A 16,823-nucleotide genomic window follows, 5' to 3' on the forward strand; every position below is an offset into this window, starting at 1 on the left:
CTTCAACTGCAAAAATGTCGTACGACCGGTGTATTTTTGTCTAAAAAGCTTCAAGCGCGAATTTCTCATAAAGTTTTTGTACAATTTTCACAAAAACTTGTGGGTCTATAGAGCATGTCTGGAGCTATCTTTTGGAGACCTAAAAATGTTTCTACAGCACATCTTTATATAAATTTTTTGGGCTGAAAGAAAGACTTGAGGCGCGATTTTTCACATTTTTTCCTACAAAATTTGTATTACATATTTTTTACAAAATGTGCCCGAAAATTGGTGATCTGGAAGAAATATCTGACTGTAGTAAATCCAACCGATGGTTGAAATTCAATTTTGTGGTATGCAATTAGAATAGCTCTTGGTTTATAAGTATTTTCCATACATTGGGTTGGTATTCGTGTAAAATTTTATTTACCGTTTCAGCAATCAGTAGTACATTCAATACAAAATAATTATATGTACATAAGGAGTTATTCGGCTTCCGTTTGCTGCAGTGTCATAAATTGTAAATAAAAAAGTACGCTTAACTTTTTTTCAATTTCGAAGTTCGTTTTTAATAGTTATATGTACATAACAATAATATTTTTCCTAAATCTAATTTTTTTTCTATAAATAAACCCTTAAATAAAAAAAAATCAACTTTTACATAAAATAAGTTTTAAAAAGTTTTTCGAACGATTTCATTTATTAAAAAAGCATAATAAAAATAAATATCCATATTCGTTGCTCTAAATGTGGCCTTATGCATACATATGATATTCCAACGAATATTTCGACAAGTATGTAGTTCATATATTTTTTGTAAATTTATGTACCCTTCGAAACTTCTANTTTCCAACGAATATTTCGACAAGTACATATGTAGTTCATATATTTTTTGTAAATTTATGTACCCTTCGAAACTTCTATCTATGAAGTATCAAAATTCAAAGTCAATCTTCATTTCTTTCGCTCCCAAACTCCACTTTATTGCTCCGCTATTTATTTCTCTCTTCCTTTGTAATTTCATGCTCACGTTGCTCGCTAATTCTCTGCACAAAATTTTGCTGTTCCTCAGCCGACGCCTTAGCCACATTACTCAAGCACCTTTCCTCCACAATTCGTTCACACTTTAACTCCACCATTCCCTTTGGCGCGCGCAATAAAATAGCTTTATCGTAAACTAACGGTATGGGCGTCGTTTTCGCCACACTAAAACGATATTTACGAAGCAACATTACCAAGCCGATGAGTACTTGCATGCGACCGAACCGCAAACCGATACAATTGCGTGGTCCATCGCCGAATGGCAAAAATGTCATCGGGTGGCGTTCTTCCATAGCTTCGGGTGTGAAACGCATTGGATCGAATTTATTAGGTTCGGGATAGTAGCGGGGATCGTGTTGTATCGCTTCGGATGGTATGAGGACTGTAGTGTTGGCTTTGATTATGAAATTGGTGCCGGGTACTTTGTAGTCTTCGTAGGCCACACGCTTCAATGCGGGTGCGATGGGATGCTTGCGGAGAGTTTCTGTAGGGAAAAAGTAGAAAGTGGTTTTCCAAATGGTGTAATATTTTAATGCTATGTTTTAATTTTAATTCCTTAGACTTACAAAAAGAAAATAAAATAATAATAATAAATAGTAAAAAATAATAATAAGTATTTTACTATTAGAGATATTTCTTACAAATTCGGATTGACCGAGATTCCTATAAAAACTGTGTAGAGGTAAAGCTTAGATTCTATTCTCACGTGTCAATGCCAAAATTTAAAGCATGGTTTTTGTTATACTTGAGAAAAAATTTAACATAAGTGGAAAAGCCGCCCAACACTATAAATTAGTAACCTGGATAGTTATTTACATACATATGTAGTATGTATGTAGATTAGGGTGGTCCAAAAATGCATGTGGAAAAAGTAAAGTGGGAATTTCTATGCTTTTATGGATTTTTCTGTACCGAAAAACATATACCCAAAATATATTTAAAGTTCGCTCAAAGCGCTTAAAGTTCTCCATGTATTTTATATGGGGAAAAAACCACTTTTCGTAGAAATGGTATAGAATTCTTGAAGACCAATATTTTTCGATCGGCAAAACTCTGTTCCTCTTCAGAGGATTCCCAATAATATTACCCAATTATTTATTTAACCATTTTTTTATAGCAACTATATTTTATAGGTCCGTCAAAACCCCCAGAAAATGCAATGGGGGAAAAAATAAAAAATCGTTGGTATTAAAAAATGGTTAAAAAAACAGTTGGGCATTGTTATTGGGAGTCTCCTGAAGAGAGGTTTCTGATCGAAAAATACTAATTTTCAAGAATTCCGTATCATTTCTACGAAAAGTTGTTCTTTCCCCATATAAAATACGTGGAGAACTTTGAACGCTTTGAGCGACCTCTAAATATATTTTGATTTAAAAAAAAAAACAGGGGTATATTTTTTCGATATAGAATAATCCTAGAGGGGTGCGAGCATTAAAATTCCGACTTTACTTGTTTTAGACTACCCTAGTGTACATATGTATCTCAGCTGCACTTGTACATTTTTTTTTTCAATTCATTTATTTGTACTCCATTTAGCAAGTAAGTAACTATCCACTTTGATAAGTATCGTTAACCATTTTGTTTGGCTTTCAATTCGTTTGTTTGCACAATTTTATGCCTGACCAAGCACTTAGCTAAATTGCGCTCAAGGTCTCAGCAAAAGCGAAACCAGGGTTCTAATTGCCTTTGTGCATCAAATATAGCTGCAAACAATGTCGCTTAAGTGTTTGCGGAGTACAAACCGGTTTTGCAATGGACAAAAAACAACTATTTGATTTCTTGCACGGATAACGTATTGCATACATATGTACGCGTATGTGTACGTGCAAAATAAATTAAACTTAAGAACATGCTAAAACTCTGAAGTTTCATTCACTACTTATGAATTTGTTTCAAATAACGAAATCTAAAAAATAATTCCCTCCAATTCTCCAACCACTCACCTTTCAGCGTCTGATCCAAGTAGGTCATCTGCTTGAGGCAACCATATGTTAGCTGGTCACCGTGATCGTGCATAACCCGCACGATTTCCTCACGCACCATATCTTGTATATCCTCATTCACTGCCAGCTCCCACAGACAGTTCGTCATGGTCGTCGAAGTGGTCTCGTAGCCTGCAATGATGAATACAAACACTTGCGCAGCAATCTCTTCCATCGTAAGAGCTTCCGTTTTGATCAGATCCATCATGATTTGTAAGAAGTCCTGTCGCACAATGCCATGCTCCTCGCGATAGGCAATGTTGTCGCGCACAACTTTGATGTAGAAATCGGTTACCGATTTCGGTGTGTTTGTCCAACGCAGCATTTTTGCGAGCTGCGGAAAACGCTGACTAATCAGATCACGCGTCACGCTATACTCCTCGAAGAACTTCACTGTGATTAGGCGAAAGTCCTCGTTCGGATTGTGCAGGCTGTCACACTCGATGCCGAGCGTAGAGCACGCGATGACATCGGTGGTGTAGCAAGCAGATAAGTCCTTAACATCGATTATACCCTCGGTAGTGAGCCGCTTTTCCACTACACTTGACAGCTGTTCGGCCACCTTGATGAGCGTGGGATACATAAATTTCATTTTCCCCGTTGTGAAAGAGGGTGTAAGCTTGGCGCGCAGTCGCTTCCAGTAAGGACCGTCGATGGCGGCCAGATTACCCATTAGCGGATCGTCGCGCAGATTGTGGTAAAGGCCGCGATAGCTGAAGTTAGCAAAGTCCTTGATCAGTACGTGTTTGATGACCTCCAGATCGAGTAGAATGATGAGGGGATCGCCGATCATAAACATGCCCGCCAAAGGCAGGCCCGACTCACGAAAGCGGCTGTACACTTCGTTGGGTATATCGATTGCGTGACAATCGCTGCCAATGCGACCGCGTCCATAGTAGAAGAACAGGAACGGTTTGAGCAGCGGTATGCCTTGTGCCTCCCAGTACTGCTGCTTGCGATGCAAGTGGATGCAAATCAGCGTTAAGGCGGTAAACAGAAGCAGCAACACTGTTAGTGGATCCATGCTGGAATGAGGTTTTGTATTACAAAAACTGATCACTGTTTTTAAAGTCGAGCCAGCGTGCTATTGGACTGCTTCACTGCGAACTGCTCGACTAACTGACTTTGCGTCAACTGTGGCCGTTTAACCGAGCTGGCCTGTTAACTAGCTGGCTAGCAGGTTGATTGTTCGGCAGAGGCGTGCGCTTTTTCCGTAGCTGGCAGTTATTATGGATTGCCGCTGAGAAAATATAACTATGGAAGAATGGGTAGACGCGCAATGACAACAGCAATTAACACAACAAATACGGAGCCGCTGATCTGTGAAGAAGTGCAGAAACAAATGGAAATTTATTATCAACAAACACGGAAAATTGTAGAAGTTGCACGAACAATACGCATGCGCAATTGCAGTCACGACCGTACCAAAAAACATGACAGCCGCTGAGGGCATTTAAAAAATATTGAGCCAAGTTTAAGCGGCGACGGCGATCTTCCCCTGAAAGTGAAAGTAAAGTTGGTGTGGCCGCTAATCATTTTTTTGGCGGTGTTGCGCATCGCGTCGTTATCGCATCCGCGGCTTTTATACGAAATTTAGTTTTTTTATTGTTTTACTGTTTTTAGATCTTTTTGTTGTTTGCTCTTGATGCTGCTGCTGCTTCGCTTGGAATTTGGCGCTCATTTGCAAGTTAAATTACCAAACACACGCAAAGTAATCTAAATACTTCCCAATCCTCATCTTCGCATTTTCAGCTCTTCGGCGTTCGTATTCGACTAGGCTGGAACCACGCGCTGACCGCGCTGCATTGTTTTCAAATTCAATTAACAGCTCTATAAAACGGCAGGTAACTCAACAAAGTTGACAGCATCGTCAGCGTCGGCTGCGATGCAGACGTAAAGTATGCATAACTATTTACATACATATGCACTTGTATGTGCGGGTATAACTGTGCTTTTGAACACCAATAAAATGAAACGTGGAGGTTTATGGACCAGATATAAACTAAAATTATGCAAAATTTCTGCTTACTCATTGTCTAAGATAGACAGGTGTCGTGAATGGGCTTTCAACATTTGAACTTGCCATTATATTCGTCGCTTTTAAAACTAAATTAGACCGTCAGTTTAAGGAAATTATACAGCAAAACCTGGTGCTTTAATTAAGTCTTCACTTTCCTTACTGAACAGTTCGCTGGTATAGTCAGTTTAAAAGTTCGCTTTTTACAAAAATTTGATGAGGAAATATAAATGAACTCCAACCAAACAGTGCAGAACTAAGATCTTTATCAGTATCGCCTTCGAACTACTTGTGGTCGCTGCCTCGAAAGCCGGGTCTACGGAACCGGAACGTCGCAGATTTATATCTGGCCAAGGACTGTCATTTCAGCAACACTCCCCAAAAACTCCTTGGGGAATTGTATGCTGTTACAACAACCACATCTACTTGTAGTAAAAAGGAACCAAAAGTTGTGTGAGTTGCTTTTATAAACCGAGTCTCTTTCTCTATTTATGTCAGGCGGAGAGAGCCTTAATCGAGGTTTCCAAAAAGGCCAATGCCAGACGAGAGGCTTAATAACGCTGGACATCGGTTTGTAGAACTGAAATTTGATTTGAAGAGCCATCTCTTAACCCTACCATTATCCGCGGTCCACGGTAAAAAGACATTGAGCAATACCGCAAGCTCCGTCAGAATCCAAACGGACTACTTTGGAATGAGTAGGCAATTGAGATGCCATTTGAATGTACTCCGACGCTCTAGCTCTGAAAGTATTCAACTCGGAACGCGCTGGTGGTAGCAGAGGAAGAGGGAGGCCCCCACTGCTATGGAAAACCAGGTGGAAAAGGACTTGGCTTCACTTGGCATTTCCAATTGGCGTCAGTTGGCACAGACGAGAAACGACTGGCGTGATTTTTTTAACTCGGCCAAAATCGGTTAGGCGGTTATAGCGCCAGCTTAGAAGAAGAAGAAGACGAAGATATTTGCAGTTAATTAGCAACTTAAATTGAGTACGTAAATTTAGGTTTTCCCTTCTAATTACCGGTCCTTGTTAGCACAAATTGGCAATTGCAATATTACTATTATAGTTTCCAAATGCATTACGCCATTCATTTACGCCGTTCAACTAATTAATTTGCGTATGGACGTTAAATCGACAGCACGAAGTAGAATTTACATTTAAAACTCTAACCCAAAACAGGTTTCCGCACTTACGATACTTCATGCCCGAAGCGCTTTATTCGAAATATTTCACTTTTGCTTGTGCAATTTTAATTTAAAATTTTTTCGTCTAAACTCGGCGCAGATACGCGGTTCGTTGGTGACTTATGAGATTCAACGATTTGATTGCCGTCACACATCAAAGGGCCTGCGATACACTATGCCAAACGCATCGACACGGGAGTGGCCGTTGTTGAACTTTCACTGCGAGTAGTCATATTGGACGCGCGCCCTTTACCTTGCAGATTTGCGAATTGGTATTGTCCAGCCGCAAATGTGGTGGTGTGACGCAATAGCCTGCGAACGTTCAGCAGGTAAACAGCATATGGCAGTAAGATCTTATGACATCGGATGGCCGTGTGACTGCGTAGCACCATATACATATGTATGTGTGTATGTACAAAGTACTTTGTACATAAGTATTTGCGAGTTTTTAACCAAGCGCTCGGCCACGCCTTTTTGTTTTGCTCGGCAATGTGTTGCAAAGCGCTCAGTTACCGGCCCAGAGTATGAGGTTGAGCAAAGGGGTGCTGGAAAAGGATTCTTGAGTGCATAGCAAAGGATGTTATGTGGATGATACCGGGTGAATTCGGTGCGTGACTGGGGAGGAAGTGGATTAAATAGTAGGAAACTTCGACTAATTACAAAATTTTCAGTAGCTCACTTCAAGACAGAGAAGAAAAAGATACAAGTCACGATATCGGAATGATTTGCATATTGAACTAACGCTTACAATACGCGCACTTCAGGTAGCCTGTGTGGGCGCGTGTGTGTGAGGCGCAGCGGTCATTGATTTGTATTTAACGAGTTGATCACTCACATGTATTAATTGCTCGGATGGCTGTGGTCTGCCGTCTGCGAACGCTTTGAAATTCAATACGAGACTGATTGGCGCTGAAATGTAGGAGCTGCAGAAAAGCGCTGATCTACCGGGGTATGCCAGTTTGTAGTAAGTCGCTAGTGCACTGTGGAACATGCTGATGATTCAAAAAATCATCAAAGTTGTTTTTTATCAATTGCGATCATAGAGATCTGAGATGTTTAATCTGTGAGCGTTCTAATGAAGTCCCTTGAAAACTTCACAAAGCTTATTCGTGCACTTATAAAATCTACAATTAGATGGACCTGCTTAGAGTAAAATCTCATGCTGCCTATAACTAATATATGTAGATGAGCACAAAGTAAGAGTTCTATCTGGCCATTACTAATTGAGAGCATTGGCGATCAGGGCGCTCCCACATATAATATATAAAAAGTTATATAGAGAGATATGGTCTAGAGAGGTGATGATAGTGCCGTGCAGAGCTTTTTTAAGCTTTCTATATACTTTTTTATGTATAGGTTAAAGGCTCTATCCACTGATGATTTAGAGCGGTGATGGGCACCTTCTTGCCCGCGGGTAAAGCTCTTTCTAAGCTTTCTATACATTTTATATGCAGTGCAAAAGCTCTCTCTGCCATCACTGATTTGGAGCAATGCTGGATAGAGAGAGCTTTTACCATTGATATAAAGTGAAAAATTATTAAAGCTCTGCACGCTTGCCTGTCAGGAGAGGAGCTTTGATTTTAAGGAAAAATTTTTGCTTTTTAATAGCACTAACGTATAGCTTTTCGAATCTTAATACGAAATGTTTCAGAACGAGAGGAACACTTACATATAAGTATTTGGATATCGTTTTGAGCTTTATGTGGTATAGGTGTCTTATACTTATACCTATATAATATATATATACTTACATCTTAAAGGTATTTTTACTTTATGCTTTATGTATGGATGACTACGACAAAAAATGGAATCGTTCATACCCTCCCGTTGTTGAAGATGAGTATTTCCATTTTGCAGAAGAAACACCGACTTTTTCTTGTCATTTTTTTGTTTTGATAAAAAATTAAGATACTCAAAAATGTTGGTTCTTTTTAGAAGTTTTTTTTTACATTTTGTGCCTATTCCTGGAGGGGTTTTAAAAATTTTAGTTCTTGGAATTGGTTTGTCTTAACTTTGCTTTGCGTATTTTTGCTAAAAAAAAATTTCAGAAAAAATTTGCTATAAAATAGATTTTTTTTTTTAAATTTTTTACATTATGAGAAGCCTGCTAGGTATGGTTTTCTTTTAATAAATGCTTTAGAAAAATTTTTACCGAATAAGCTGAAATGACTCACTGTGCTTTACACTGCATATCAAAACGGTTTCACTACTTTGGCTTGTAGAGCTGATTGGCTTGTTTTTTCGGCCACGCTTCGCTGCAACCGCAAAGTTAGCTACAAGTGGTCTACCTTAAGCCGTAAAGAATTGGTCGCGTAATGAGAGCAGCGCTTACCAGCGGCTGTGATGCTTCAATGACGTCACTACCCAGCCAGCGAAAAATCCGAAAACCGATCCGAAAAAGAAAAAAATAGTGGATGAAGTGCGGATTTTTGTCCGTTTACCGATTCCATTTTCGGATACTATAACGAACTAAAGTGTGCGGCAGAAATGTATGTACAGACAACCTCCGAAAATTGTGTGTGAAATGGATACTTTTTCGACGTTTTTTTTTTGAAATTTGTTTGATTGAATTTTTCGTTCAATACGCTTTCCTTCTGCACTTCACAGATACTTTTTTATGGTTAAAAAAAGTGAAATCCAAATAGGAAGTGCCTGACGGAATTCGAAGCCGGACCCTCCTGGAAGCTAACAATGCTCTCTGCACGCTGAGCCACTGCCGACTACGCATGCATGCTTTCAAATGTTTAGCTTGAACAAATAAAATACAATCATTCCTTTCAAATAACATCATCTTTTTCGAACGTTTCGAACGTTTTCCGTATACGAAAACGAATGATACTGTAGTCGTTTTCTATTCGTTTCCGGATACGGAAAATTGTACTAGACTGCACTGTCGGCAAAATTTACGTTGCTTTGCTGGCTGGGTAAAAATTGCAATTTGTGTGAGTAGTTGTTTTTTCTAGTATCTTATATTGTTGTCGATGCAGTAGTTTACGAGTACATACATACATACAGACACTCATACATGCATACATGCGAACAAGTACAAGTCAAGTAATTAAAGTTGGCCATAAAGCATTTATTCAACTAACAGGTCTATTCTGCACGTTACCGACAATTTTGTAACAGGAAATTTTCATTACCAAAAAATTTTACTATGTACTTCTTGTCCCCGCGATTCTAGATACGTAGGTAATGCAGTCAAAGTATTCAGCAATTCAGCAATTCTTATATTGCATATTTCATGGCGCAAAATATTTTGTTACAGCTTTAAGATGGCAACAAAATTTACTGGTTAGAAGAGTGCACAGAATGCGAAAAGGGGTTAAAAATTGACAGACACTGCTTTTAGCGGTTACAAAATTACTGTTACCAACGCAGAATAGACCCGTAAGTAGCAATTGCTAACAATAAAACAAAAAAAAAAAACACCAACAATTATTTCAATAGCTGTTGTGGCTGCGCTGTTACAATCATTGCTGCTGCTGACCTGGCCATTTAGATTTTGCCTCGAATACTCGTACACCTGCAGATTAATTGCGGACTCTTATTACACGGTATACAAGCGTTATGACTCTCATTCCACCCCTCCCGCCAACAGTCGAACTACGCCAAGCAATTTGATTGACTCGAAAAGCATGGCAGGTGGAGAGGAGGGCGTTCAAGTCAAGAGTAGTGGCTCACTCGCAGTCAGGCAGCATAATCCATCAACTGTACGAAGAAAGTTGCTGTTATGCAGTTGATTTGTCTATTTTTCTGTGAGTGAATATGTACATATGTAAGCAAGTGTATGTATGTATGTATGTTTGTTTGTGCATCTTTACCTGCCTTGCTATTTGTATTATGTATGTAGTTGGTGGCTTTATGCTTGGGGCGACGAGGCCCGTACGGTGAGTTTGTGCTTTGAAGCAACCGCTTTTAGTTTCTTTTATAAGTTTGTAATGCAGCGAGTCACCTTGACCACACTTGAACCACTTAATTGAAAAGTTTTATTTTTTTTCAAACCAACGGTCTTAGTAATATTTGAACTTGAAATTTAAATATTTACTACTACTGCGTTGGATATTTGAATGCGGCATTCGCGTTGCAAAGAAAGTAGTTTTTGTTCCCACAATTGTCAAAAAAATTGAAATAAATTCGCTTAGCTGAAACTGCATACATTTATTGAACATTTCTATTTTACTTTGTTCGTTTTATGTTAAAACATTTGATATATGCTTTGTTACAGCTGTCAGTCATCTGTGAAAAATCTATCTTTTTTGTTTTTTTGCACAAAAGTTAAGTATGTATGTATGTATTTATGTAGTAACAAAACGGCATTTCGTGTGAAAAACATGTTGTATGTATTGTTTGTCGAACAAGATAAGCAGTGCGTGCGCATTGATATCACTGCATACAAAAAAAAAAATACATGCATGCATACAAACATATGTCATTAGGGTGGTCCAAAACAGTAAAGTCGGAATTGTAATGCTCTCACCCCTAGGCTTATTCTATATCGAAAAAAAGTATACCCCTATTATTTTATTTTGAAATCAATAAATATTTAAGAGGTCGCTCAAAGCGTTCAAAGTTTTCCATGTATTTTTATATGGGGAAAATAAATTTTTTCGTAGAATTCTTGAAAGTCAATATTTTTCGATCGCGAAAGCTCTTGTTCTCTTCAGGAGACTTTCAATAATAATACCCAATTGTTTATTTAACCATTTTTTAATACCAATAATTTTTTATTGGTCCCCCTTTGCATTTTCCGGCGTTTTGTGGGTTTTTGGCTAACCTATAAATTGTAGTTGCGATGAAATAATGGTTAAATAAACAATTGGGTATTATTATTGGGAATCTTCTGCAAATAAGCAGAGTCCTCCGATAGAAAAATATAGATTTTTAGGAATTCTATACCACTTCTACCAAAAGTTGTGTTTTCCCCATATAAAATACATGGAAAATGTTGGGCGCTTTGAGCGACCTCTAAATATTTTTTGATTTCAAAATAAAAAAATGGGGGTAAATTTTTTTCGTTATAGAACAATTCTAGGAGGTGAGAGCATAAAAATCCCCACTTTGACTTTTTCACATGCAATTTTGGACCACCCTAATGCACATACATACGTGAGCATTCAAGATCCTTTCGTGTGAAATATACTTCGAGAGAGACTTATTACAATTAAATAAAAAGTATATACAGTGAGCCACGAAATTTACGTACAGAGAATTTTTCACCAAGTATGCAAATTTGTTTAGTTTTTACTTTCTTTTCGTAATATCGTACAGCAAAAAAGTAAGTGCAGCTGGGCGACACTGTACCTAGATTTTCATTTTTCTTCCTATTCTTCATGTCTTTGCTTTTATGTTTTTCTTTATCTACATGTTCACCTAAGTGATGTGAGGTGCGTTGACGTGATACGATGCTATGTGATGTGCGTGCGATTTTGTGCAGTGTAATGTGATAGGATGTCATGTCATATCATGTGATTTAATGTGATATGGTGTCATTTCATATGATGTCTTATCATGTGATGTAATGTAATGTGAGGTCATGTGATGTAGTGAAATTAAGTCTGGTGAGTTTAGGTGTGTTTAGGGAGTTCAGATGTGATGAGTTAAGGAGTGGTAAATTAAGGTGTAGTAACTTTGGTGTGTGGTGTGTGGTGAGCGTATGAGTGGTGAATTCTCCTATATTTGTGTCTATCTACATATCGATACCTGAGTGGAAGATCGACCTATCTCGGTAGTCAGTTCGAAAATGCCCTATCTCAGAAAACTTTTCCAGAACGCCCTACTTCAGAAGTGTAAATCAACATTTTTTTAAGTCCATTCCATCCATTATGCTCGGCGATACATATCAAACAGATTGTGACATTTGAGTCGATACATATCAAACTTGCCTAAATCCATATGGCATTTCTTCAAACGTGGTTAAGTCCAACATAAAGACTTCTGTATTTTGAATATGGCCTAACTTTAAATTTTTTTTCTTCGAAAAATGCTTCCAAGATCTATTTTGTAAGCATTTTTTCAGCTTTGCAAAATCTACTCGACTAAGGCAGGTTTGATATGTATAGACTCATATGTATATACATATATCCCTTTCTTTATAATTAATTTATTTTAACCATTATTCCTGTATCTTTACTTTACTTTTTAAAGAAGTTTCACTTCAAAAAAAATATAAATAAAAACAATTTGCATATAAATTTTCAAATTTTTAATCAGATTTTTTATAAAAATGTTGGATACTTTTTCTGATTTTACATAATCTTCTTGATATAATTTATAATTTCTCTTTGTGCAAAACAGTCAATCAACTTGTTTTGTTTTAGTATCTATTCAGAGAACTTCACATTCATTATGATTCATTACCGAATATGCAGAAGTAACTCCAAAAAATCATACATTGTTTTTCAGTCATAAATTTGCATATTACAACCAAAGATTTCCTCAAAATTACTTCGAGGTTTCCGTCTCAGGTGAGTGTGGCCAATACAACAGCTTCCTTAGGAAGCAGTACAATGAAGTTGCTTTTAGCCTTGTCACTAAAAAGTTAAATTTAAGAATTAAAGTTAAGTTAAGTGGGCAAAGAGGAGCTTAAGAATATCTTACCCCTTTCGTCTCAAACCTCTATCCATCACCAATACATACTCCAATACAGTGGGTAGATCATTAAAAGTGGCATTCAAGTCGATCGTTTGAAATACGTCGTTTAGATTCAAGAGTACAACGAATGTTCGTTCACCAGTGAGGTATCTAAGATACAGACGCATGCATTGAATTATGAAAAATGCTCCCAAATGAGATCCAACACCCCTGCTCTCCACTTACCGCTTAATGCCCAATACATTTGCGTTGACAGCCTTCACTTCAGTTTCTCCCTCGCGGATTGTATTTTGTGCACGCAATTCCTGGAGCCGCTTGTACACATTTAGATGACTATAAGCAATGCCTCGTTCACGCTTCACATTCACCAGTTTATAATCCTCAGCCAGAGGTAACCATGATGCATTGCCCTCGGTAAAGCCGGCTTTGTGTCCGTCATTCCACTGGAAGGGCGTACGCACCGGATCACGACTTAGACGTTCATATACTTCTGGATTCGATTGACAACCTTGTGGATCGACGGTCTCTTCCCAAGAAATCCAAACATCCGTCATGCCAATCTCCTCGCCTTGATAGGTGACACTTACGCCAGGCAAGGTCTTCAGCATTACGTTGATCAAGTCAATGCGATCGGCGCCTAAACGAGTACCAATGCGACTCTGGTCATGATTGCCTAACTAAAATAGACCCAAAGATGTATATGATTGAAACAGGATTACATGCCCAGCTACGAGCTTAAATACTCATTTCAACTTACTACCCAATTGGCTACGCGCCCGGCTGGCATGCTTTCCAGCCATTTGTTTATGAGTTCAGAGTAGTGGTAAGCATTAGAATGTTTGTCCAAATAGTCGATTAGTTGGAAATTGAAAGGTATTTGAGCGCCATCTGTGGAGCTATTTCCGTAGTATTGCATTACCACATCAATTGGCGAATATGCCTCGGTCATGAGGATGTGTTCGTCGCCACCCAGCTCCTCATCGAATTCCTTCAAGACCTGACGAAACTCATAAATCACTTCAAGCGACTGAGGTTGATCTGTAGTGTAGATGTGCTGTAGGGACAGGTAGTCTTCGGGGTCATTAACTTCAGTGTTACGGGGCTCATCAGGATAATTGCCGTCCGCATCGGCAGCTATTTCGTAGATATATCGCACAGCGTCGACACGGAAGCCGGCAACACCCAAGCGCAACCAGTAACGCAGCACATCCTATGCGAGCCATTGCAATTACTTTAAAGTAGAGACTTATAACTTTTAATTTAACTTTTTTTACAAACCTTCATGAATTCGCGCACTTTTGGATTATTGTAGTTGAGATCTGGCTGCTTGGCGTGGAACTGATGTAGGTAGTATTCTTGACGATCTTCATTCCACGTCCACGCCGAACCGCGAAAATTACTTATCCAATTGTTTGGCGGCACTCGAGTGCCATTTTCGGATATTTTGCCCGGATGCCAAATGTAGAAGTCCTTATATTCCGGATCATTCTTGGCAGACTTAATAAACCATTCGCATTCATCACTGGAGTGGTTCGGTACAAAGTCCAAAATGATTCGCACGCCCAATTGTTTTGCGTTTGCGAGAAGAACCTTGAAGTCTTCCAATGTGCCATACATTTTGTCGATTTCGGTGAAATTGGACACATCATAACCAAAGTCCGCGTTGGGTGATGTAAAAATGGGCGACAGCCAAGTAGCATCAATGCCGATTTCCCTGAGGTAGACCAGATGTTGGGTAATGCCTACGGTGAAAATTCGATTTGCCAGTTGCAGTAAGGTGCTTTGCGTACGTACTTACCTCTCAAGTCTCCAATGCCATCGCCATCGCTGTCCTTGAAGGAGCGTGGGTATATTTGGTAGAATGAGGCGCTTTTCCACCAAGCTGTGTTTGTTGCTGTACTTGCAGCCGCGGAGAGCAGCGCAAAGAGTGCTAGAAATTTTAGAAAGTTTAGCATCGTTTGATTCAATTGTCTTCTGGACGTAATACTGTGGCGTTAACTGCTGCATTGGCGCTTTTATACATGCCATCGGATCCGCATGATGTTATCGGCGGTCGATAAGGGGCCGTAAAAACTATATACAAGTTGATACGGTACAGTTTTTGGCGAACTTGAGTCGAAAATTTACGAAGTTCGCCTGTAGAAATCTTTAATAGACGCTATGCGTGTGGTAAATGGTTTTAGGTAAACAAGAAATAACAACATTCTCAAGTGGGTAGATAAGTTAAATGATTGTATATAATAAATTATCTTGAAATTTATTACCTAGCTTGTGCTTAGCTTGTTTTCCAATCACTTAGATTGATCGTTTGATAACAAAAAATTTGCAAGTCGGCGCGGTACAGTTTTTAGCGAACTGGAGTGGAATGTTTACGAAGTTCGCCTGTAGAAATCTTTATTAGACGCTACGTGTGTGGTAAACGGTTTAAGGTAAACAAGAAATAACAACATTCTCTAGTGGTTAGATAAGTTAAATGATTGTATATAATAAATTCTTTTGAAAATTTATTACCTATATCCTTTCTAGTTTAAATATAGGTGAAGAGTCTGGCCCATCTAAGGCCTCTCCCAACGCTCCCAAGTACTTACTATGTTCTGAGCTTACCCTTACGGTAATTGTAAGTCTCGAAGTAGCCCAACTATGTCTGCGTAATGGTTTCAGGCCAACAAGGAAGCCTTACCTGATCAGAATATCGACAGCCTCGGTTCTTTCGATCTCACAGTGACCTGGTACCCAGCAGGGCCTTACCGTTTTTCTTGCTGCCAATAGCTGAAGAGAATGGAAATATTTTTTGAGGAGCTTGTAGTTGATTGCCACATTGGATAGGGACCTGATGGGCGCTTGAACGTCTGGAAAGATACATAACTAAGTACTAAAAGGGCGTCGTTAAAGCCCTTTGCGAAAAGTAACTAGAGTTCCTTTCGATTTGAAGAGCTTTCGGATATTCCTTCACCTCCTACGTCCTTATCTATAATGGCCTTTCGCTGGCATTCATTGACATACAATTTCCCTACTTTCTTATTGGAAACTGCGCGATTTCCAAACATGTTTTTCCTTTTAATCCTTTCATGAGTATTTTAGGGAAATTATCAAAAACTTTGCTCCACAGTAATGGTCAGTTATTCCTTAGAAATATATTCTTTCAAGAAACGATGTCTATTAAGAACAACAATTTCCATCACTTCGATGTATTTCGGTTGGGAATCGAACGTAGAATTCGGAACATTGAAATAGGATCGATGGATGATAACTTTCGGTGGTCGGAAACTATTTCTTCCTGCTCATTAGTGGAATTTTGATAATAGCTACACCAAATGTTCGTCGAAAATTCTTTTAACAAAAAACAGTGTGACCTAAAGGCATACAAAATCTAAACGATACTTATGTGGTAGGTTTCGTCAAAGGATGAGGCGAGCTCAGCCGATCTAGAGTCGAGTGAAGGTCCCACTAACCCCCACCAAATAAAACACAATAATTTAGTACCGGCGGGTTGACGTACAGGGAGAAAAGAGAGACGTATTGAGAGAGAGTCTAGCTGGTCGGCGGTCGCTCTTGTGGCGACGGTGAGAGCGGCGACGGCCGTGAAGGCGACATGCACCCAACGTACTGGTGAGAGAGACAATGAGAGCGGCTACGATGATCGTGACGGCAGCAACAGTCCCCCTGTCGTGGTTTTCGTGGACCCGGCGGCCCGCCTAATGGCGGTGATGGCGTCAGCGGCCCTGGATGACGATGGTAATGCTAGAAGTCCTGGTAGGTGGCAGTTCTCGGCAACGGTTTCGGCCTAGGGGCGGCAAGAGTGTCGGCGGTCCAAATGGTCACCTACGAAAGCTGATCGGTTAGTGCGGCACCAAGGCAGCAAAAGCAGTCCATTCCTCCCCTATTTACTCAATCGTGGCTGGTTGGCACTAGGGCGGTATTCTAAGTGCTATGTGAGAAGTAGATGCTGCAACTGCTATTCTTTTGGAGATTTTGGCGATAAAGCTAGCGATATCGAATGTAGGAATCCGGCTGCAGCTCTCTAT

The 16,823-nt window shown here is 39.3% G+C and overlaps 2 protein-coding genes across 4 annotated transcripts; both read right to left on the reverse strand.

Moving 5' to 3' along the window:
* Positions 1-879: 879 nt before the first annotated feature.
* Positions 880-7,091, reverse strand: LOC108360374 (probable cytochrome P450 6a13). Of its 3 annotated transcripts, none has more exons than XM_017612632.1 (3): positions 7,040-7,091; positions 2,964-4,322; positions 880-1,504 (listed from the first exon to the last, which is right to left on the reverse strand). In XM_017612632.1, the coding sequence occupies exons 2-3, from the start codon at positions 4,024-4,026 to the stop codon at positions 972-974; spliced, it is 1,596 nt and encodes a 531-aa protein (XP_017468121.1). In that variant the 5' UTR covers positions 4,027-4,322; positions 7,040-7,091; the 3' UTR covers positions 880-971. The 3 variants fall into 3 exon arrangements, with proteins under 3 accessions (XP_017468121.1, XP_017468123.1, XP_017468122.1); XM_017612634.1 differs by lacking the exon at positions 7,040-7,091 and adding an exon at positions 4,428-4,522; XM_017612633.1 differs by lacking the exon at positions 7,040-7,091 and having other exon boundaries at positions 2,964-4,522.
* A 5,607-nt stretch (positions 7,092-12,698) lies between these two features.
* On the reverse strand, positions 12,699-14,829 carry LOC108360373 (maltase A3-like). The gene is made up of 5 exons (XM_017612631.1): positions 14,597-14,829; positions 14,077-14,540; positions 13,556-14,008; positions 13,024-13,475; positions 12,699-12,948 (listed from the first exon to the last, which is right to left on the reverse strand). The coding sequence occupies exons 1-5, from the start codon at positions 14,751-14,753 to the stop codon at positions 12,801-12,803; spliced, it is 1,674 nt and encodes a 557-aa protein (XP_017468120.1). The 5' UTR covers positions 14,754-14,829; the 3' UTR covers positions 12,699-12,800.
* Positions 14,830-16,823: the final 1,994 nt, after the last annotated feature.

Source organism: Rhagoletis zephyria, unplaced genomic scaffold (genome assembly GCF_001687245.7).
Source record: "Rhagoletis zephyria isolate East Lansing unplaced genomic scaffold, Rhagoletis_zephyria_1.1 Rzeph_scaffold_00563, whole genome shotgun sequence".
In the NCBI taxonomy this organism is placed as follows: Eukaryota; Metazoa; Arthropoda; class Insecta; order Diptera; family Tephritidae; genus Rhagoletis; species Rhagoletis zephyria.

Bases quoted from the DNA above. Each gene is read 5' to 3' on its own strand.
- LOC108360374 (XM_017612632.1), bottom strand. From the start codon at position 4,026: ATGGATCCACTAACAGTGTTGCTGCTTCTGTTTACCGCCTTAACGCTG. The intron at 1,505-2,963 runs GTGAGTGGTTGG...TTTTCCCTACAG, and splicing joins CTTGGATCAGACGCTGAAAG to AAACTCTCCGCAAGCATCCC.
- LOC108360373 (XM_017612631.1), bottom strand. From the start codon at position 14,753: ATGCTAAACTTTCTAAAATTTCTAGCACTCTTTGCGCTGCTCTCCGCG. The intron at 14,009-14,076 runs GTTTGTAAAAAA...TGGCTCGCATAG, and splicing joins AAGTGCGCGAATTCATGAAG to GATGTGCTGCGTTACTGGTT. The intron at 13,476-13,555 runs GTAAGTTGAAAT...GGTCTATTTTAG, and splicing joins GGCGCGTAGCCAATTGGGTA to TTAGGCAATCATGACCAGAG.